The sequence below is a fragment of the Magnolia sinica genome, chromosome 16 (genome assembly GCF_029962835.1).
Source record: "Magnolia sinica isolate HGM2019 chromosome 16, MsV1, whole genome shotgun sequence".
In the NCBI taxonomy this organism is placed as follows: Eukaryota; Viridiplantae; Streptophyta; class Magnoliopsida; order Magnoliales; family Magnoliaceae; genus Magnolia; species Magnolia sinica.
The window spans coordinates 28,063,737-28,088,291 of NC_080588.1; the positions used below are offsets into that span (position 1 = coordinate 28,063,737).

General features: G+C 39.7%; 1 protein-coding gene across 7 annotated transcripts in view; it reads left to right on the forward strand.

The window, feature by feature from the left end:
- The window catches only part of LOC131228524 (molybdenum cofactor sulfurase), a 186,266-nt gene that overhangs the window by 109,270 nt on the left and 52,441 nt on the right, over positions 1-24,555 (forward strand). For 4 of the 7 annotated variants that reach the window (XM_058224221.1, XM_058224220.1, XM_058224226.1 and 1 more), the window contains 2 exons: positions 6,120-6,230; positions 23,234-23,298. The exons of 1 other annotated variant lie outside the window; for it this stretch is intronic. In XM_058224221.1, the coding sequence (XP_058080204.1) occupies positions 6,120-6,230; positions 23,234-23,298 (176 nt within the window). The remainder of the gene's footprint in view (positions 1-6,119; positions 6,231-23,233; positions 23,299-24,555) is intronic. 2 more of the 7 variants (XM_058224222.1, XM_058224223.1) reach the window with 2 other exon arrangements.

A 24,555-nucleotide genomic window follows, 5' to 3' on the forward strand; every position in this document is an offset into this window, starting at 1 on the left:
CGATTGGAAGACAGACATATACCTCTTACTTCTTCAAAAGGTGACATCCCTGTGAACATGTTGATTGAGTTATTATATGCAAATTCAGTCATGGGTATTATAAGGTCCCACATAGCTATATGTAAGTGAAACCAACATAATCATACGTTGGGAGCCACATGGTCACGCATGTGTAGGTTTTTATTATTATTTAAAATGAGGGGAAAATATCAAGTTATCCTCACTGCTGGGCTATTAGTGAAAGACATCATAAGGGAGGGCATTCACATCTTTTCTTCCAGATAGGGCTTTTAATATTTGAAGGCTATCTAAATGGGGCTTTTAAACTTTGAAGGCTAAGTAAGTCCCGTATGGGACGTGACTTTGATGGTGACATCTCGCGCACACGTACGCCCCCCTTGTGTACGTTCGCAAGGACGGCCCCACTTTCGATCTGGATCGATGACGACATCCATGGAGGGCCTCCTAGTTAAAGGACTGTTTTTTGATTCCTTGGGGTGGACCCGATCATCATGTGGATCCCATCATTGGATCTCATGATCATGGCTTACTACCCTAGGTGACCAAGGACTTTGAGTTTTGCTTATTACCGTTATTAGGAACATCAGGAAGGGTTTAGATTGCATTAATTAGTTTTTATTTTTTATTACTTTGTCTTTAAGTAATAGTATGCGCACATGGCGCGGCTTTTGGGGTATATGTTTTTCTTATAAATAGGCAACCCCTTGTAGGGTTTTTTCATTGAAGATGATTAATAAAATTCTGCGTGTTCCTGCTTCTCTAATTCTCTGAGTTGTGGAAACCTAAGTGGGTGCGAAACCCTCCCTTCTTCGAAGGGTTAACTACCGTGGTAAGAAGCCATACCCATCCCAAATCGCCCCCATCTCCTACTCTCCATATTCCTCATCTCCTACAGCCATCCTCTCATCAAATCTACCTACGTTTGCAGCTAATCTTTCCCCTACAGTAGATTTTCAGAATTTGCCCCTACAGGAGGGCTGAAACTTCGGCAGAGCACCACGTTCAAACCGATCATCCATTTGGCTTGAAATTTGGAGGGAAGGTGGCTCATCCCTGGCTGGCTGATTCCAAATTTATGGGCCCCACACATGTGCGGGTTGCCATCCATGCACGTGCATCAGGCCGGTTTGCTGTCTACACGTGCGGGCTGATCACAGGTTCCCTCTCGTCTCTATTTCACTCCTCTTTCGCCTTGTTTTCATAACCCTAACCTAGATCATCTCAAATCCCCAAGTTCTATTCCACTTTTGAGACCCTAGGTTTTCCCGAATTGAAACATGTGAATCCCTTGGATTAAAGAAATAATCTTTTGCATGTGTGAATGAATCTACTCTTCTTTGATCGTTGTTTGGTCTATACTTTTAATTGATCCAGCCCTAGCATGTGTAGCCTTGGACCCTTGTAGATCCCCCTTGTTAAATGCTTGACTTTATATGGGATGTGGAATTTTTGTGATTGTTTCTAAATTAGTATGATCTAAAGTTTGAAATCTTGCATATCATATTTAGTTTCCATGTCCTGCATCAAATTTGGTATCAGAGATTAGGTTTTTCATAGGGGATTGCATTGCATGTTTAGGATTTAGTCTACTCGCGTTTATTTTGCATTAAATGTCATCATATAGGGCTGTTTAGGACCCATCGTTCACAACATAGACTGCTGAATTTTCTGTTGTCAGAAATTTCCCAATTTTTATTGCTGAATTTTCTGTTAACAATCTGTTTAGACAGTTATGTTGCTGAAATTTTAGGAGTGTTGCATAGTTTCCCTCATATAGAGTCTTATAGGAGCATTTAGTCCCATTTAGATGCATATAGTTGCATTAGAGGACCTTTGAGTTGAGTGGGTTGTTGTATGTCTACACGTATTGGTTGCTGTTTTAGGTTGCACCCTGCACTAAACATGGAGCAATTACAAGAGTCAATGGACAACATAACTTGATAGTTTGAGTTTTAGGTAGGCGCTTGGAACAACGTAGTGACCAACGCTGGGATTAGCTTAATATAAGCGTTACCCAACTAAAGACCTCCGCCTGGGCAAACCCCGCCATTGGGGAAGATGCCCAATCGCAGGCAGGTGGTCAGGAGGATAGACAAGGGAATGAGGGTGGCCAAAGAAACAGACATGTGCGCGCACCCGTGCACCCACCCTGCGAGGGGCATCATGATCATTATGACCTAAATGCGCAACTCCTCAAGGGAGTTAGAGTAGAGGCCCCTACGTTTAATGACCACTTGGGCTGTAAAGTTTTTCTAGATTGGTTGGCGGATATGGACCACTATTTTAAGTGGTACGACATGTCGGATACTTGTCGAGTCCGATTTGCCAAGATGATGCTTGTGGGTCAAGCAAAGAGGTTTTGTGCTACTGTGGAGCAAAAGAAAGAGAGGTTGAGGGAACCGCCCAATAGTCCATTAGGGAGAAATGAAAGAAACTCTTAAGGAAAAATACCTCCCTTTCACTTGAGGTTGGTTGAGGAAATCGAAGTCCAAGTTCAAGCCTCTCCATATTCTAAATACCAAAGACTTTGAGCAAGAGACTGAGTCAGGCTCGATGGTGTAGGCCCCTGTGGCTAGGGAAAGTGCACCAGAGGCTAGTGCAGAGTTACCCACAAAGGCCATTCCGGTAGTGGATGAGTTTCGCGATGTGTTTCCTGATGATCTACTGGATGAGCTTCCCCCTATGAGGGAGCATGCCATTGATTTAGTCCCTGAGGCAACTCTATCAAACCTGTCTGAGGTGGTCAATAGAAGTGCGGGAAATTTGCTCAGGTGTTTAGTGGGGGAGCACACCAGGACGTGGGACACTGCATTACCTATCGCCGAGTTTGCATTTAATTGTTCTGTTAACAGATCCACAGGTTTAAGTCCTTTTGAAGTCGTTACTGGTTATAAACCTAGGAAGCCTATTGATCTTGTTCCTATGTTCCTGTCCCATAGGCCATCAAAGTCTGCAGAGTCCTTTGCACATCACATTCATTCATTGCATCAAGAAATCAAGCGAAAGATCAATATTAGTAATGAACATTACAAAATTTCTACTGACCAGCATAAACGATTCAAAGAATTCAATGTACAAGACTCTGTGATGGTCCCCATCAGACCAGAGCGGTACCCTCAGAGAGCCGTTCGTAAATTACACGCGCATACCGTTGCGCCATTCAAAATTATAAAATGAAACAGTCTCAATGCATATGTGGTAGATCTTCCACCTTCCATGGGAATTAGTTCCACATTTAATGTGGAGGATCTAGTTGCATTTCAGGGGACTACTGATACATTGTCTAGCCTGTCACCTAATCATCCTGATTCCCTAGACCTTTCCCTTGATCCATGGCCCCCTCCCGATCCATCTTCCCAGCCTTTACCTCTCATACCTACCCTTCCTACACTCAGAGAGGAGATAAAAGATATTCTGGACTATCAGATAATATCGACGCCAGATGGCGGATTTCAAAAGTTCCTAGTTAAGTGGAAGTCACACCCAGCTTCAAAGATATGATCTTGACATCTTGGAGCGGTTCAGGAGTTTTGTTTCGCCAGTGGCGAAATTTTCACAGCCGGGGGGACATCTCGAGCACACGCATACCCCCCTTACGTACATACGCAAGGAGGGCCCCACCTTTGATCTGGATCGATGACGACATCCATTGAGGGCCTCCTAGTTAGAGGAATGTGTTTTGGTTTCTTGGGGTGGATCTAATCATCATGTGGATCCCATCATTGGATCTCATGATCGTGGCCCACTACCCTAGGTGACTTAGGGCTTTGAGTTTTGCTTATTACCGTTATTAGGAACATAATGAACAGTTTAGATTGCATTGATTAGTTGTTATTTTTTATTATTTCGTCTTTAAGTAATAGTATGCACACATGGTGCGGCTTTTGGGGTATAGGTTTTTCTTATAAATAGGCAATCCCTTGTATGGTTTTTTTCATTGAAGATGATTAATAAAATTTTGCGTTTTCTTGCTTCTCTAATTCTCCGAGTTGTGGAAACCTACTTGGGTGCGAAACCCTCCCTTCTTCGAAGTGCTAACTACCGTGGTGCAAAGCCACACTCATCCCAAATCGTCATCATCTCTTACCCTCCATATTCCTCATCCCCTACAACCATCCCCTCATCAAATCCACCCACGTTTGCAGCTAATCTTTCCCCTATAGCAAATTTTCAGAATCTGACCATACAAGAGGGCTGAAACTTTGGCGCAGTACTGTGTTCAAACCGATCATCCGTTTGGCCTGAAATTTGGAGGGAAGGTGGCCCATCCCTGGCCGACCAGGCCCTAGTTGACCGATTCCAGATTCGTGGGCCCCACACACGTGTGGGCCGCCATCCACGCACATGCATAAGGCTGGTTTGCTGTCCACACGTGCTGGCTGATCAAAGGTTCCCTCTCATCTCTATTTTACTCCTCTTTCACCTTGTTTCCATAGCTCTAACCCTAGATCATCTCAAATCCCCAAGTTCTATTCCACTTTTGAAACCCTAGGTTTTCCCGAATTGAAACATGTGAATCCCTTGGATTGGGGAAATAATCTTTTGCATGTGTAGATGAATCTACTCTCATTTGTTAATTGTTTGGTCTATAATTTTAATTGATCTAGCCCTAGCATGGGTAGGCTTGGACCCTTATAGATCCCCCTTGTTGAATGCTTGACTTTATGTGGGATGTGGAATTTTTGTGATTGTTTCTAAATTAGTATGATATAAAGTCTGAAATCTTGCATATCATATTTAGTTTCCATGTCCTACATCAGACTCTCTTAGAGCTTAAGTTTTAGAAATGTATAAGAAATTCTATCCCCTATGCATGTCTTGCATTGATAGGTATGTTTTGCCATAGTTCTTACCTTGGCTGATCGGTTTCTTCCCCATCATACCTCATTCCGGTACTCCCACCTCTTGAGACGATGAGATCGACCTATCCTTTGTAAGCGCTCCTTGTGACAATGAGATGACTTGGCTTGTGACCCCCTTAGCTTGATTAATAAGCATTTAACAATACTTTTGTGCACGCCTCCGACCAGGCTGACTGTCCTGAAATCTTTTAAATCTATTGCCTCCTCAGTTTTAGGGATAAGAGTAATGAAGCTATTGTGGAGGTATTTCTTAAGAATAGTGCACTTGTGAAACACATGATGTCCCCCTTAACAATATTCCAACTCCCATGGAAAAACCATCCAGGCCCATTGCCTTGCCCTCATCCATTTCACTTTCCGAACTTCCTCCTCCTCAAATCCCCTCTCTGGCAACGCAGCTGATTACTAAAGCATTTAAAATTCAGCCCATTAAGCATCGGTCTTAGTAGGTCTTCTTACAATATAGCTTTTTATAGAACTGATCAATTTTTCCTTGATTATAGTAGGGTTCCTCACCCTTCTTGGATCTAGAGTTTGTGAATGTGCTTCTGTATGCCTCCCTCTTGTTCGTGATCTTGTGAAAGAAGTATCTTTATCCCCCTCTTTCAACCTGTGTAGCCTAGAATTTCTGTCTCCACACTGTCTCTTCTCCTTTTAATATAGAATAATCTTCAAATTTCAGATGCTCCTTATTCATGTTCTCATCATCATCATCATCATCTTCTTCTTCTTCTTCTATTTGACCACTATCATCTTTGTCCTGGTCCTCAGTTTCACTAGGATCGCTTCCTTTCTGATGTTATCTGCTACGAAGGTAGCCTTGTTCCAATCCTTAGATTCGATGCACTGAAGCTCATAAGCCTGAAACCTGCCCTGCATTCTTCCTACCATGTTGCCTCATATCCATGAAGCCTTCCTGGTCAAACGACCAATTTTGAAACCAGGTAGGAATTGGTCCTGTGGATCTACCAGAAGAATCCAGGCAAATCGAGACACGCCCAAGGCTATCAATAAAGCCTAGTTTATCACTACTGTTACCCATGATTAGTCTCCATTTGGTCAAACTCATTATTTATAATCTTCGATTATTTATCATCTTCTGATTCATTTATATCATACATTTTCCAGTTTCTTTTCATGGGTGTTGATAGTAATTATAGAACAAGAGCATTGTCTATTTCTAAATCAATCTGTGATATACTACTGTCTTACAATTATTCATGTTCACTGATGTAGAAAATGCAGGCATCGAAAGAAGTCGCTTGATGAGTCTGAAAGCCATCACTATCTACCCAATAAAATCATGTGCGGGATTCAGTGTGGACAGTTGGCCTCTAAGCAGTAATGGTATTTCCTGAGGATGATACCTTTTGTTTTGAGTGGACTAATTTTTTAATTTATCTGTCATTCCATAGTTATAGCTTTAAAATAGGCTAGGATGGGTCGTTACTCATGCCTAAGTGGTAGACTCACAAGAGTTTCAACACGAGGTCATGGGTTCGAGTACCCATTGTGGTGAAATCCCACTGTGGTGTGAGTGCATGGGTGTGTGTGGGGTGTTAGTGCGTATGTTAAAAAAAGGCTAAGATGGTCAATGCATAATGTTAAATTGAAGATAACTTGGATAATGAGATACTCAAAAAAGAAGGTGAAACTCTTGCCAATCATGTTCCCACAAAATCAATCTATTCATTGCCCTGACCAAAGCTAGATATGCACTTGATTGTCTCACCCATATTTTCTGCCAAAATATTTCATAACAATTATGCCACCATTAAGTGGATATGATACTTAATATTTCCAATAAATTTATTTAGTGAGAACCTTTTCTTGAAGGTTTTGCAAGATTTTGGGTGGCAGTTAATTTATATCACACGGATTACTATTTGCGTTTTCTGTCATTTCTTAAGAGGTCGTGAATAAGCCACTATACATGCAGCTAAATGTACATTGATTCAGACCATGATCCAACTCGCTGGCCCCATTGTTGGTGGACATTTACAAAAATTACACGGTGTAATGATCCTATCCATCTCGAGCCCGAACTCCCCCTGCCCTTCTTCTCAAGGTGAGGCCATTGCGTTCTTGAAGCCCTTCGTCTTATTAACCAGCCTCATCAAAGGCCAATCTAAGTTGATTCTCCGGTGGGCTATGGAAAATACTGAGCTTTGGGGTCTCCGGAGCATCTTCAACAACATTAGAATCTGCATTTCTAGATTAAACACTTTGTTTACTCTTGTATTGAAAGTGACAAATACCGATACTCTCAAGTCTTTAGCTGCTGCGGGAGCAGCTGCCTATGCTTCCTTCTTTATTGGGAGTTCTTTCCTGTTATCTTTTCAATATATTTTGTTTTTGTTGCTTGCTCCTAAAAAAGAAAAAAAAAGAAAAAAAGATCCTATCCATCCAATAGGTGACTGAAAGTAAACAATCGTAATTAAAATGATCGGCAGTCTAAATTCAATTGCCAATATCGGATGGTTAAGATCATTCAGTGTGAATCCATCCACAATGGGACCCATGGTTTGGGTAGCCTGCGTTGATGTACATTGGTGGCACATTGTGGTGGATGAGTAACACCATTAAAGAAATTGTGGGAAACACATAATAGTCCAAATCATTAAAAAAATACTAGTTATTAAATGTCTTCTTAATGAATAGTGAGTGTCATCCATTAGAATAAAGGCATGGGCCTGAGGAGGCTTCACTGTAATCATATAAACTTCAGATACTTGTACTCCTAGAACTTTTCTTTCTTTCTTTCTTTCTTCTTCGTGTTTTTTTTTTTTTTTTGGCATTTATTCTGCTGATGGATCTTTGTTGTGGCTGGGCACACCTAATTTTGAAGCATTTATGGTGATGATTGTAGCCAAAATCTTAGATTGTTCACTAAAAAATTATCGACATTTAATTTGTTAAGATGATGATGACAGATTTATGATTGTTTTTTCCCCCTAATATTATGACATGATGTTGGAAAAATCTTATTGGAGATATTTGCTTTTTAGATGTTAAATTCACAATTGAATGGTTTGACGCTGGGAAACAACCTGATGTCTGCACTTCACATTAGCTGTCCAATTGTCTTGTTCACTGGTCACTCAAGGTGTCAAACGGCCTGAATTTTAAGCTATAAAACTAAAACAGTATGACCCAGCTGATGAAAAGCTCTGATCTCGGAATGCCATATTGACATGTGTGCTTGTGTGTCGATGGAGGGCTCCATATGCTTGAGGTTTCACAAGCCCACATGCACCTCCTGATTCTAGCCATCAACCTGAAGACTATTTCTTACAGTAACTTAAGATTTTACAAGCTCCCATGCACCTCTACAGACAGCCAGTCATTCTATTAGAGCAATGTTTATGGATGATCAGAGCTGTGCATTCGTTGGGCCTACCATGTACACAATCTGCTCCGTAATCAGTTCACTCATTAGGCAGGCTACACATGCACATTTGATATGGACCATTCGTCCAACCATATAATTGATTGCCCTAACGTTTTAACATAGTCATCCACATATGTAGGGCTCACCTGACGTTTGGTTCAGATGTCTCACACATGTGCTGGGTTGGCATGAGCCTTCCTGTAGACTTGTGTGTGAGCTTAGTATGAATCATAGTAAGTTCATAGAAACGGTGTTTGAGATGGGGTTTTGATGTAACACACATGATATCAATTATTAATTATTATTGATAATGTTGGCAATATTATTATATTGTTCAACAATACAGATACTGTGAGGAAAATAAATTTTGCAAGATATTTTCAATAATATCGCTGACATTATTATATTTATCAACGTTATTGCGAGCTATCAACAACATCCCTTTGAAAGAAAATACAATGTCCTGTTGATATCAAGCGATATTATCAACAATACCTGCGTTATTACTAGTGAAATTCCATAAATAAAAAATAAAAAAATCCAAAATTATTTTGGGGGGATCTTTTTTAGAGGGTGTTTTAAATAGTGCATCATATGTGCTCAATTATTGCATTATTTCTTAAAATAACTACATTATATCATACCTATTAATTATATTTTTGTCCAATAGCAGTTAATTTGGACCCTTATACAGTGGAAACTTATTATGTATAGCTGCTTTTTGTAATATTTTGAGTCTTAAGTGTTAAACATGTGTCTTTTAATATCTCCCGAAGTTTCCACCTTTTTCCCAGTGTTTTCTGAATTCCTTGGTGATATTTTCCCTAGTATCTAGAATATTATTAATGATATCGATGCATGTTTCTGCATCCCAAGTCATTGATACATCATACATGTAACGATACTGATAGTCTGAACACCGCACGATGTCTTAGTGTTAGGTATGAGGTTCCTCTAAGTACACATAGCATTTACCTCAAATCCAACTGTCCAAATTATGGGATCCTCTGTGGTCAGTCACTATAAAGAAGGTTTAGTAGACCACCCTGACCTCTGATTAATGGTCATATTTTTGTTGACATGGGAATGTTTACTCCGTTCATTTTTTAGTCTATTAGACCAGATACGGCCATTCTTTCAATTTAGCTTTTGGCTGATAATCCATATACAACAATACATAACACTTGGCCCCATTTCCATTTTAGAGCAGAAACATTCTTGAGCACTAATGTCTCTGTGGTGTCTTAGTAACAAGGAACCAGTTGAACCTCTTTTCAGGCTTTGTGCTTATGTAAGTGAAATGTGGGGTAGATTTTTCACATTTTCTGGGATGACATAGGCAATGCTTCTTTCTCCTGTTTTCTTGTTCTTCCTCTCTCTCTCTCTCTCTCTCTCTCTCTCTCTCTCTCTCTCTCTCTTATTAATCACACACCACATGGTATTGGAGTGAGATAGATTCTAGAATCGATCTCCTCCATTAACGTCCTTGATCCCTCTCTTTTCCTCCTATTTACTTGAGGTGAAATTTTTAAAGTCGGAGGCTGATCTACATGAATTCTCTTCCAACCACCATATGGTGGGTCATGTAATCATGTATTGTGTATGTGTGTGAGGCCCACTTTCATATTGATCCTTAGATAAGTGGGTCATCGTGCGTGTATGGTCAGATTTGCGAGTGGCCAGATCTGAGATCTAAAGTTTGAGAAAGTTGTGTGTGGCAAAGAGTAGAGAACAAGTGTACTTGTGAAGTTTTTGGATCAAGCAGTGCTATCAAGTGATTGTGTTTGTTGATATATGCTCTTCCCTTGTGTGTTTAATTTTGCCTACCTAAATGGATGTCAAGAATGAAGCCATGACTAGTCTTTTATCTCCACTTGAGTCGATGAACTTTCAAATTACATCGACTAAACTCAGTGGAGTAGATTACTTGCAATGGACCACATCAGTAAAGGTTTTCCTTAGGAAAAAAGGAAATTAAAATATTTAGCTTCTCCCAAACTCGAGGAAAGTTCAATAGAATATGAGGTTGGGTGGCAGAGGATGCTCAAATCAGAGAGTTGTTATGGAACCGTGTGGAGCTTCAGATTAGTATGAATGTTATCTTTTCCAAGATAGCTAAGAAAGTATGGGATAATATGAGAGTGTATTCAAGCAAAAAGATTTTAACTCGGATCTATGATTTACTGCATAATATCTTTGCTCTTTAACAGGGAGATAAAAGTGTTAAAGAGTATTATTCAGCCTTGCGAGGCGCGTGGGAAGAATTGAATGCATACTAGCACCTGTTTATTGATAACGAGAATGTGAGACGACAGAGAGAGGAATTATGTGTTAGTAAATTTCTCTTTGGTCTTTGTGTTGAGTTTGAGCCTGTCCAAGTTCAGATCCTTGTAAGTAGTGAAATCCCATTTGTCCCCGAGGTATTTATTTCACACCGGGCTTGAGTAAGGTTGCCTGTGGGATGCAGGAGTACACTCGGGGTGGGCGGCCTGTGTGAGGCGGGCCCCACCGATGTAAGGCAGGCCCCACCCATGTGAGGCGGGTGGCTCGTGTGAGGCGGTACCCATGTGATTTGGGGCCCACGAGGGGGGTTCGGCTGAGGTCCTAACCCATGAGATGTGGGGCCTGGGCTATGACATATACGGATTAATTCGCCATGCTCTATCAGTTCGAGCTTTTAGAGCAAGTGGTTAATTGTCCTGCATCAAATTTGGTCGCATTTAGCATGAGGTTAGTGTACAGAGTTTGCCTTCGCAAATTGTTTTGCATCTGGTAGAGGAGATGGGGGAAGTTGTGCTAGCAATCGTGGTCATGGTGGCCACTTTTGAGGTGGAAATAACTGGGGAGGCCTTGTTACAGATTTCAAGGGTAGTTGCGATCCTGGTCATGGTAATCGGCAGTGCACTCATTATGGTCTTAGTAGCCACATAGGTGATACGCGTAAGCTGGCATGGGCGAATAAGGTTTGTTCTACCGATGATGGCACTGGGGGTTATGTCTCCAAGCCTATCTCCTCCACTTCTAAGCCTAGTACTACAGGTGATACATTGCCCAAGAATGAATATGTGAAACTTTTGACGAATCATTCCACTCATGCGTCATCATCCACAACTATTTTTCCATAGCCTGGTATCGTTTGTTTTCCATCATTTGATAGTGTTCCCTAGGTCATTGACTCTGGAGCTTCTATGACTGCTCAACATAGCATATTGTCTCAGTTAGTATAATTGTCGTCTATTTCTTCCATCACATTAGCAGATAGTACTTCAACCCATGTGTCTAGGTTGGGTACTCCATCTCTTTCATTGTCATCAATATTTTACATCCTTAAGATTGTAAGGGCATGTTTGTAATCAAGGGTATTTGAGGGGCTTATATGTAATTTTGTTATAAATTCTTTATAAAAGTATGAGAAGAGGGTTGCCGGCTCTAACTCTTCTTTCTCTTTTCCATTCTACTCCTTTCTTCTTTCTCTTCTTATCTCTTCTTCCTTTTCCTCTTCCAATCTTCCAGTCCTAACACCTACACCTCGTCTTCTACTTGTTATTAGAGCAAGGTCTGAAATGTTTTTTTTGGTGGGATCTACTGCTAACGTCACCATGCCGTATGAGTGACATCAGTAATGTACCTTCGGTTAGATTCCTTGATGGAGAAAAATATGGCAATTAAAAGAGGACATTTTTGGAAGATTTTTGTGTGTGATTTTTTCAGCATTTATTGGTACACTGAGAATCGTATTTATGATATGTACTTGTAGATGTACCTAATGTTGTCATCATATCTCCATTGCAGTTCCTGTGAATAAGAGACTGCAACTAATGCTTAGTTGCATGGAGTCTAAAAACCATGACACAACCATCAAGTTGTCATTTTCCTAGTTGTGGAATAGATCATTAGATGGTAGATTCTCCCTCTTTCTCGTAATGTAACCTTGTTTCCCCTTGCCTTCTATATCCATTTTGGTGGACTGATCATTCTAAATAGTACATTCTGTCGAGTTTAACAGTGGTTATTACAAACTCGGGATGATCAGTATGATTGTTTCCCATTATCAATGAACTTCTATGATCTCCCCTTGTGGTGTTGTCTACCATGATGTATGAGCCACAAAAAAAAAAAAAAAAAAAAAGGAAAAAAGAAAAAAGAAAAAAAAGGAACTAGTAACCTAAAAATAAGAACTTCATATTAACAGGCACCTTATGAAGGAACAATATAAGAATGGCAAGCAACCCTAGACACAAGTGAAAACGATCCACACTTGTTGAAGAAATGGAAAAATTCCTACGGTGGCCGATGCAAACAATGACAACCTACTCGAGGAACTAGAGGCTTCCAGATAGGCTATCTGGATAGAAGAGAGACCAGGATGGTCCTTAAAATCAATGTTGATGCTCCAGGCGCTGTCAGTGAATTATAGAGAAACCGACAAGCCCCAACAATTGTCCTATGGCCAGGAGAGGGTTGTTGGCATTCGGAGGGGCGGGTGGGCCCTTAAGGGACTATTTGGTACTATTGAGGGGGCCAGCTGGCCCCTACGACTTGTCTAGTGGCCCCTCAAAGGGTTGTTGGCACTATGAATGGGACTGGCTAGCCCTTGCTATAAAGTTGGTGGTTGAAGAATGGGCTGCTGACACTGGATTTGTGGTGGAAACCCTAGAGGGGGGTTGATGGGAGAAAAAAGAAGCGAGAAGAAGAAAGAGAATAAAAGGAAAAAAGATATGTAAAATTCTTACTCCAATCCTTGCTCTGATACTATGTCTACATGATAAAAGAAGATAGAAAGAAGTGAGAAGAATGAAGAGAAAATAATAATCACACATGGAACACCCATCTTCGCTTATTATTAATTTAATGAAGCCCTAATATATATATATATATATATATATATATATATATATATATATATATATATATATATGGGAAATGGTACCATGAGGTTGAGTTGTGTGGGCCTCACAGTGATGTGTGTCGAACATCTAACCCATCTATCAGATGCACCATTCCATGGTGGGCCACGGGCTTAAAAATCAAGTCAATTCATGACTTGGGTGGGCCACACCAATGTTTTAAATATCGTTATCGCGTAATGTATCGCACCCTTGGGATACGGATACATATCGATTATTGTATGGGATATATCGGTTGTATCGTGTATTGTATCGCTGTTGTTTGGAAACATGGAGACAACATTGGGAAATTGGTCAAATTTTTCAATGAAACTTCAGGGATTGTTGAAAAAGACACCAATACACTTAGAAATCAAAACATTACAAAAAATAGTGCACATAATTGGGGTTTTCTTTCTATGGGGTCCTAATATATGCGCTTTCCAACTGAATTGATGCAAGTATATTCAAAGTCTATTCATATAATTTATAAATGTAAGAAGACATGTATGGAAACACAAGCAATACATTCAAAAGCAAAAGAAGAATCACTAGATTAGGTTACATACAAGTTTAATTTTGTGTTTGGATACAAAGATTGCAATTGATTTGTGAGAAATTGAGAAAATTTGATATTTCTCAATTTTCAGCAACTTGACCCATCTCCCCTAAATCTCTAAATTGAAGTTCCAAATCCATGATTTTCATTGAAAATATGAAGAATCATACATTTGTAACCATTTGACACTGGTTTTAAGTGATTTACAAGAAAAACATGGATCAAGTAGGTGGGATATATCGGCACTACCTGTGCGTTTCGTATCACACAAGTGGGATACAAGATATATCATGGGATATATCGGCCGATATCGTCGATATTTTAAACACTGGGCCACACCACATACAACAGTTGAGAAGGGTTACCCTCCCATTAAAACATTCATAATCATTTATTAGGCCCACCGAGATGTGGTTCACAAATCCAAACCATTCATTGTGTGTGTCCTACTTGGATGAGGGGGTCAAACCAAGTTTCAGCCGCATCCAAAACTCAGGTGGACCCTACCAAGTACTTTTATATATTTTAGGCATGTCTTCACATGGTTTTAGATGGTATGGCCCACCTGAGTTCCGTATACGGCTGATTTTTGGGATATCCCATAACCTAACAGGGACCCATCAAATGCACTGTGTTTATGTTCGACACACATCACGGTGGGGCCCACACAGCTCGACCTTCCCATGAGGTCGACCTTATAGTACCATTTCCCTTCATATATATATATATATATATATATATAGAGAGAGAGAGAGAGAGAGAGAGAGAGAGAGAGAGAGAGAGAGAGAGACTGGTGCTCAATAGTATTACACGAGCAACACACAATCGGTATCTCTCATCACTTCCTACAATTAATTGATATGTTGGTGGAGTACCATGATCCATAATACAAGCATGTACACATGTATCTCAATTTAAACCATCCAAACCATGGTCTCCTTTTTAGATTGTTTGGTCATTCGAGTGGATGATTGTAAAGTTCCCTTGGCATATCGTCTTCAGTACCAAACAAAACTCATCAAAAGGAACCAATACTTATAGTAACCTTCTTATTATATTTTATAGGCTTAATTGATGACCATAAGCTTGATTCTCTAACTGGGGCCCAAATGCAGCAATAGATGACTGGATCTGTCCACCATGGTACGTGGTGTATGGGCTATGATCCAAGATCATCCTTAAGGGTTTTCTTGAAGTCATTAATAAGTGTCATTCAATGGACAGTTGAAAACAAAATGGTAATCTCCAGGTGCATTTGTTCAGCATAATTTATAGACCATGGCCCATCCACAACTTTCCCAATAGATGAACAATTAAATGATTGATCTATCATTTCATGTCAGCCCCATCTTGGGAGCCATGTAGGATGGTAGAGTCAGAACACATGGAATACAAACTCTATCAGTTTTTATGCATCCACAAAGTGTAATTAGAAAGATAGTGGCATGGACCGTCCACAATGAGGCTCAACAGGTAAAGGCCTGTGATTTAGACATTCGGAATGAGTGAGGACAATTAGAATAGGGATCAAGAAACAATGCCATGATTTAGACATCTGATTGGTATTAATGAATGCCAAGTTTGTGATTCAAATGCATTAGATGCACATTATCTGCTGTGGATCCACTTAATTCCATTCATCAAAATTTCCCCACTTTTTTGCAGTGTTTCTTTGGTTTATGAGAAAAAAAAATCATTCTATAGTAGAGGTATTTTCATCATTTTATAAGCCTGTGCTTGTGATGTGAAACTTGTTCCCAATTTATTGCCCAAAGCCCCTTTGAAGGAGCTCATGATCAGGCAGTGTCTACCATGAACATGCCCCAAAAATCAGGCTCGTCTACTCATAAGATGGGCGGCATGCATACCTTCATTATGGACCATTGGCTACTATATTTCAACTGTCCTTTTCTTACTCCTGAGCACCACGTAATGAGTTGACTGGCCCATTTTTTGGGGGCAGGAGGTGCTCACCGTGTGCCCACCTGAGGGATGGCTCTATTTTCACACATGTGCCATGTCTCTAGGGATCCTCTCCATCTCACTCGGGAGTCTAGTGTGGGTTCCTAGGACCCCATCCCCAATCTCCATGGACTTGCCTTTTACTTGTTATTACATAGAAGCCCTTTGGAGTTATATGATTAAATCATTAGAATGCTTGTTGCTTGATACTATGAACTAAACAATCTATAGTTCTGTTGCTGCATAATTTTATTTCAGATTTGTAGGAACTTTGGATGTAATTGTTTGTATTATCCTTTGGAAACTGACCAAATTATATACTTTCTAATTTGATGAATCATAGGTTCTGGTCCTCAGCAAACTTAAAAAATTTGCCACTACTTTCAGTTCCATACATTTAGGTTCCACGGTGACCTCTCAAAAAAACAGGTTCCATGGTTCAGTTATCCAGACTGTTAATGCGATATGTTCCCACTATTCATGAGAGTCCCAAAAATCTCTCATATTGAAGGATCCTAACCCCCTCTCCTCGGTTGTTGGTAGGGCCACCCCTTCCTCGTCTCGCTCGCTGCTCCTGTTGAGGGGCATTATCCCAGTCTTTATTTTCTGGGAGTTGTGGAAGGCGAGAAATGCAGCCCTGTTTGACGGGTCCGTGACCAGTTGCGCCTGAATCATCCTCAACATCCTCCGCTGGACCAGCCTTATTGTCCCTTCCCTCCAGATTCCCTTCGCTCCTTCCCTGTCCACTGTGTTTTCCCTCAACACTTTGAGGATTGTCTCTCCTGCGCCCTCCACTCTTAGGCTCCAAGTGGTCAAGTGGATCAGGCCCCAACCAGGCTGGATAAAGATTAATGCTGACGGGTCAGCATTGGGCAATCAGGCCAATCAGGTGGTGGTGGCATTTGTAGGAATTCATCCGGGGACTTCTTGTTCGCTTTCTCTTCTACCTATGGGTTTGGATCCAACATGAGAGCGGAGATTAGAGCTATCCTCGACGGCCTTCAGGAGTGTGCGAGGCTGGGCTTCTCTAAGGTGGAGATAGCAAGCAACTCTAAATTGGTGGTCACCACCATTCTTAATCATGATTTCTGTGCGTGGCCCATGTGGTACTGGAAGTCAAGGATTTGAGCTCTTATGTGCATTATGGATGTTCGTATCGCAAACACCCCTCGGGAGGCTAACACCGTGGCGGACGCCCTCGCCAGATTGGGGAGCGATGGTCAACGACATAGGATGTTCCGATTGTTGGGTGATCTCCCCATGCCCATTAGGGGCCTATTATTCCTGGACAGAGTGGGCCTGGGCAACTTGAGGGAAGCCTAGCTTCCTCCATGGGGTTTTTTTTCTTTTTCTTTTTCTTTTTCTTTTTTCTGTCTTACGATAGGTGGACCCTCCCCATTTTGTCGGTGGGCTTGCCCGAAATTGTCCCTGCTTTAAAGTGTTCAGCTTCCTTTGGAATGGAAAAGTTTCATTCAAAAAAAAAAAAAACCAAGGATCCTAACCTTCAATTGTTGGTCAAATAGACAGTTCAGAAAAACTGCAGCGATGGTCAACATTAAGTGGAGATCAGCCAAAGATTGAAGGTTTGGATTCTCTTATTCTAGAAGGGTTTTTGGGCATCCTCATTCTAGGTGGAGCCCTTCTGATAATGATCTAGATTGTTGAACCATAGGCCCCAGATGTATGGGAAGCATCAGCAAACTGTGCACCTACAATTCCTCGTCTTGCTGACTTTTCCTCTTTCAATTTCTTTATTGTTGTCTTCTTTTGTGTCTCAAATCTAGTTTGATTTGGTTGATTCCATTGTTTGAAGTATCCCCGCTATTATTGATATTATCCCCGATATCGTTCGTACTTCAGCTCGGCTATCATAACCCTAAATCTAGTATTGGTAATCCATGATTACTATACACCAAATTTTGGTTGACAGCCTTCGTAGAACTCTGATTTTGGGACTTCCAACTATCACATACTAAGTGCCATAAGCGGGGCTCCACAAGGAGGATTTCTGAAAGTAAAGACAACAAACACGTATCATTTCTCAAAATTTCATCATATTCAACATATATTACTGTGTACAACTGAGCACATCAAGGCAAAACCAAAACATAAACCATGTCATATTTACTATACCTGATGTACATATTCAGGTTATTACAAAAAAATATATACACTGATATGTACACAACAAAAAGGACAACTGGAGTCTGTAGCCTCTACTCCTGCAGCTCCCTACTCTCACCTGTAAAAAAATAGAAAGGAAAGCTTGAGCTACTAAAGCCCAATGAGTGCATGTGTGCAGTGAAAATGCATGTTTCGTGTTATGCTCATATAATGCACAGGAATGCATAGGCCTTCTGGATCGATAACAATAAAATAAAGATACAATGCATTATGCCACTTTTTATGTTCCAAATCATTTTTTATATATAGAGGTGGGACTTCTACCCACTTGTAACATACATACTCTTTCAACGTTTCCACAACTTTCCATATTTCCCAATTGGATCACCAAAGTCTGAAACAGAGGTGGGACTCGCATATGATTGCTATCTACTTGTATAGACTTTTCCAATGTGGTCAACTACAGAGGTGGGACTACATAGTTCACGGGCCGAACTAGTCTAACCCACTTGTGTTGAACCTCACTATCTGCCTAACAGTGAGAGGTCATAAGTCGCCTGGCAAAACGATAGCGGACAATTTACGAGCTCGTCACACACAACCTATCACAAGCAGGTCAGGTCAAACCTCTCAACCAATCGACACGCGTCGGTGGGAGTCGCTGCCTACTTTGGTATTTCGGTATTCCAACGCTTTGTTCTTCCACCCGGTCTAGGTATTGGTTGCTCCCAATGGTACCAATCGGGGTTTAAGGACTTTCACCCACAGACCCTCTAATCATGTCCTGTTGAATTACACATTTTCGGTGTGGTGTCCAACTCATGTCATAACAAAGTATGTTTCATCGCATTTACAATCACCGTATGCATGTATGCATGAGTCCACACACAAGCACAATAGATCATGGTTTTCAAGACAAGCAAAGGATGACCTTCCTCATGTGGTCTCCTCATGAATTTTAAGTTTCTCATAGGGGTCTCATGTAATGCATCCTGTATCTAGACGGTTCACATACTAATCATAGACACATCGTCAGTCGCAACACAACCCACTATGATCACCATAACATGATATGAATCATTCACTCTTAATCATAGAATGATACCTCAACTATGAACCATGCATATGATATGCACATGACTTAGCCAATCTAAATTCAATCCGGGATTCATTCCACTATAAGACTTCATGCCACAAGCATGTTTTTTCTCAAGGATTAACTACATCAAAAGGAGGAAGGATAATTCTTTTAAACGTTTTGTCAAACAGGTAATAGGCGGACTTTGCAAGGGACAGCTAGAAACCGATGGCAATCGTATGAATTTAAACAAAACTAACTCATCTCTATCATCCAACCTTCCATTAATAATCTCACTAACTAAATCAGAAAAATCCAGCAATAACCTTCAGAAAATCCAGCAATAACCTAACCCTAAAGCAGAAAATCTAGCAATAACCTAACCCTAAAGCAGAAAATCTAGCAATAACCTAACCCTAAAGCAGAAAATTCAGCAATCACCTAACCCTGAATGAAAATCCCGCAATCACCTAACCCTAAATGAAAATCCAGTAATCACCTAACCCTAAATGAAAATCCAGCAATCACCTAACCCTAAATCAGAAAATCCAGCAATAACCTAACCCTAAAGCAAAAAATTCAGCAATCGCCTAACCCTAGATTAGAAAATTCAGCAATAGGGTTTTCAAGGAAACCCCAATGCACATATATGCGTGCTCCTAATCTATGCACTCACCTGTAACTATCAGAGGATTGGCTCTCAACCTCAGCTTCTATTTCCTTTTCTTCTTCTTCTTCTCAACTTCATACTGAACAAGAAAGAGAGTGCTGAAAATGGAATGTTGAAAGAGGTTTTTCATATTTATGAACTTGAAAATGGTTTTAAATTGGCTTTTGTCTAAAAAGGAGGGTTATGGGATGTTTTGTGATGATTTTGAGAAGTTTAAGCTTATGGTAGCAATAAACAAAATGTTATTTAAGTAATTTGAAAGAAAGCATTCCAAGGATTAAAAAAAAAAATCGAGGTCATTTGAGTTATTTTATTAAAATATACATGTACATATCTATTCATAACTTACAATCCGAGTGTCCTATTGACATGCCGTTTTCGCCAATAATTCCATAACTCAACTACGGTGACAACGGTTAGGCTCTCGGACCTAACGGATTTTGAAAACTCGATGGTGGGGTTCCGCCAGATAAAATAAGGACATAAGTGTTATTTCTCAGATTATTTAATTTTAAGTCCGTATTTTAAAATTCGGACATCGGGTTGAAATATGGCTTGCGACTCGATAACGGAACAACATTATGATCAAGTCAAAACATTCTCGAGGCCAATGGACCTACAGTCAATGGCTATCCAGTGTACAAACTAGATTTCGGGGCCTCGGGTCTTACATCGGCGATACCAATAACATCGTAGTATCATAAATTCCAGGCATCGACAATATATCCCTAAGTATCGCAAATATTTTCAACTGTGTAAATTCCAGGTGTCGCTTGTATCACTAATGTATTGATATCTGCAATGTGTCGCCAATATTTTTTACTATGTAAATTCCACTTGTCACTTGTATGGCCAATTTATCGGCAATATTTTGATAATATCGTGAATGTATCGATATCGCCAAAAGTCTATTTATTAAAAAAAAAAAAAAAAAAAAATCCATTTCAAAATTTTTATGGGTGCATGGTTGTATGATGAAATGCGTGTTTGTGTGTGTGTGTGCGCACGCACGCATGGATGGATGGATGGATCTTGTATGGATGCATGCATGCATGGATGGATGGATGGATCTTGTATAGATGTACGCATGGATGGATGGATGGATGGATCTTGTATAGATGTACACATGGATGGATGGATGTGTGTTTTTGTGTATGTATATGTGTGTGTGTAGAGAAACTCTCAAGTCCAACCGGTTGGACCATACAACCACTTTGGTAAGTGGTGAATAATTAATATTATTACTGATAATAAATGATACTTTGTAAATAAAAGGAAGGGAAGGACTTGAGTTCACCACTTACCAAAGTGGTTGTACGGTCCAACCGATTGGACATGAGAGTTTATATATATGCTCACTTGGGAACTTGTTCTCACGAGAATTCGTGAGCACTTTTTTATACGTGATGTGAGCCCAAAATCTGAACTGTCCACGTGATGTGGCACCCCATGAAACCCCCTAGGGCCTGACTTTTAGCCTAATCCAAAACTTTGGTGGGCCATGGCAAAAGGAAACAATTACCTCCCTTGATTTGCCTCTCTTTGCTATGGCCTGCTAAAGTTTTGGATCAAGTTGAAAGTTGGGTCCTGGGGGTTTCATGGGGTGGCACATCACATGGACCGTTCATATTTTGTGCCTATGATACGTGTGCAAAGGTACACAGGTGAGCATGTCTCTCTCTCACATGTATGTGTGTGCATGCGCGCATGCATGGATGGATGGATCCACACTTTTCCCTATGTTTTCCCGATGTTTCCTTGAGTCAATAATACATGATTTTAGGCACCAATAAAGGGAAACTTATTATTTGATTCCTAAATATGCAAAATATGCATCTTATTATTATTATTATTATTATTATTTTTATTCTTAAATATGCAAACATGTGTATTTTAGTATCTCTTGAAGTACGATTGAAAAATTCCATCATTTTCCCTATGTTTCTCTTCTGTCTTCCTGAGTCAGGGTTACATGCCTTTAGACCTCCATTAAAGAGAAGCTTATTATGTTGTGTCTTTTTTGCAATTATTTGATTCCTAATATGCAAATGTGTGTTTTAGCATCTCCTGAAGTTTCATTGAGAAATTCCACCATTTCCTTGTGTTTCCCTAATGTTTCCCTTAGTTAGCGATATATTTTTAGGTATTAGCAATTATATCGGCGATATCAATACTTGTTTCCATATTCCTAGCCAACGATACATGTAACAATACCAATCAATACCAATACTAGGGACATTGGTTGATTCATCGATTTAGATAAGATTTCTCAACAACCACATTCCAACTTGGGTCAACCATTACTACGTTAACATCATAATGAATTTTTTAAAACATCCCTCCGTAGGCCTATGAAGTAGAATGTGTATGAGAATCTCCATAGGAAGAGTAGGATCTCATCACTAAGGTGATAGAGTTTTCAATATTTGATAGTACATAGAATCTAAGAAATCTCAACAAATATAGTTTACTTATCAAAAGTTGATGCTCGCTTTTTTGCTCTATATGAAGGTCCTTTCTAATAATTTACAATATCATCACCATTAAACCCTTATCCTAATTCCCAACTAATTGGGATCCGCTACATAATCCTATTCCACCGTTCCACTTTATTAAGGACTATATCCATGGTGTGCTATAAAGGTCATTACAGGGCCGTAAAGGCCATTACGTAAAGGTAACAGTTGCAATTGTTACACATTATGAGGTCGTAAAGGCTGTTACAGAAAACATAACCTATAAAGGCCGTTACAGCTCCCGTAACGGCCTATTACGACCCCCATAAAGGCCGTAATGGCTCCGTAATGGTTCATTATGAGGCCGATACAGGTTCTTTGCATTTTTCTTTTCAATAAGAAAAAGAGACCGTAACGGTTGTTATGGGGGCTGTAATAGCCATTACAACCCATATCGTAAAGGTAACAACGGTAGCCGTTATGGCCATCATTACCATTACGGAATAGCTTTACCATATCCTCAATTAGACCATAGTTCATCAAGTCTTTTCTTATCTACCTCCAACCCCATCTTCTAGGCCTTGTGCTTGCCCTTTTAGAGCCTACCTTAGAACATGATCCCTACTAAGGTTATTGAGTACATTTCTAATCCTACTCCCCACGTTGCACATGCGTGATCCAAGTTGTTCATTAGGTAGGCCCCCCTATTTTTGTGCCTTTGTTGGAAGATTTGCCCAGTGCAGTCCCCAGGCGTCAAAGGCAATTATGTTGAATGTGGACAATTTATCAAGTTTTTACTATCAAAATTTTCATAGAACATCCTAGACTTTTACTAGAGCACATGTTGGTGGGGCCCACACCTAATAAGTGACCTCAATCTTGCACACATGCCAAATTGGCACATGTGAGGAGAGCCTCATGAGTTCCCAATTGCACGCCACTTTACTACATTTATTTTTGAGATTTAGTTCACTGCAGAAATTGATTTTTTCAAGACAATAATCAATACTTAAAATGCAACATTTCTTAGATTTTAATACACACAAGTTGATTTGTCTGATCCTCATTTATATTTGAATGTCTTATATAATGCATATGATGCATATCCTTTTTGAGAATTGACATAACTATTAAAAGAATGATTTGGTTGGAATTTACCATTAAAAAAGAATTAAAAAATATTTAAATGGAATTTTCATATGTTTTCTACAAATGTTTGTGCAGGTCTACAGCATGACCGAGAATGGCTTTTGAAAAGCCCAAGCGGTGAAATTCTTACTCAAAAGAAGGTTAACTTTGTGCCCTGGTCTTACCCTATAATAATTCCTTTATTATTAATAAATTTGCTAATTTTTTGGGGAAAAAAAAATCTTGTTCTCCTATCTGTTTTGTTGGTGCAATCAGTGTTTGAAGTATCGTAATTACTACAAGTTTCTCTGGCCAGGAATACGGAAACAATATCGATATCGGCGATAATATCGCTAATAACCGCAAGTGTGGGGAAACATGGGAAAAACGGTGGAATTTTCGACAAAACTTCAGGAGGTGTTAAAATGTACATACTTATATATTTAGAAATAAAAAATTGTAAAAAAGGCCTTAAAAGCATGTGTTGTTGTAAGAAATCAGTCCAACCATCTCATCCGACCTATTTATCCATCTGGCTTCCCATTCAAACATCCATTGATATTGCAAAATATCAACAATACATGATATTTCACCAAGAAATCATCAACAAATTGAAAGGAAACAAAAGATTGCGGTCTTAATATCACGCATGTTGCAATATCGATAATATCGAGATATTATCAATATTATCAATGACAAATTGAACACTACATATAACCATGTGCCCATGAAATTAAAAAATAATAATAATAATAAGAAGCAAAATTTTGATGATATCAATATGTTGATGATATTATGGAAATATTGTTGATACACTTATGATACAGGCATACCTAGAATTTACATAGTTGAAAATATTGGCGATACATTAGCGATATTAATGCATTGGCAATCAGTGTTCGCAATATCAATACTATCGGCCAATATTATTGGTATCGTGGCCCAACGATACGAAACCCCCCAGAAATTCTAAAAATATTGAAAATTTGACAAACTTCAATGTATAGTGCGATATATAGCAAGATATCGCAAATTTTCGTGAGATATCGGTGATATCTACGATATATCGGCCAATAATCCCTGATATTACAGAAAATCCCATCCATATATTCTACAACTTCTAAAAATATAGAATAAATTTCTCTTACCTTTGTGATCTTCCCGAATGAATCACTTTCGATTGGATTTGGTGGGTTGCGGTCGACATTGCCGGATCATTTAAGAAAATGAAAATCCCTAAAACCCATTTTTTTTTCTTCGAAGGAAATTATTTTGGAAGGAAACCAATTTTCCATCGAGAAAGATGGGATTCGGATTGGGATTTGCCAAAATAATGAATTTTGGGAGAGAATTTTAGGTTTTGATTTCGCCTTCGGAGAATTTGGGAATAAGTGCGGACTTGCGGCTTCTTTAACAGA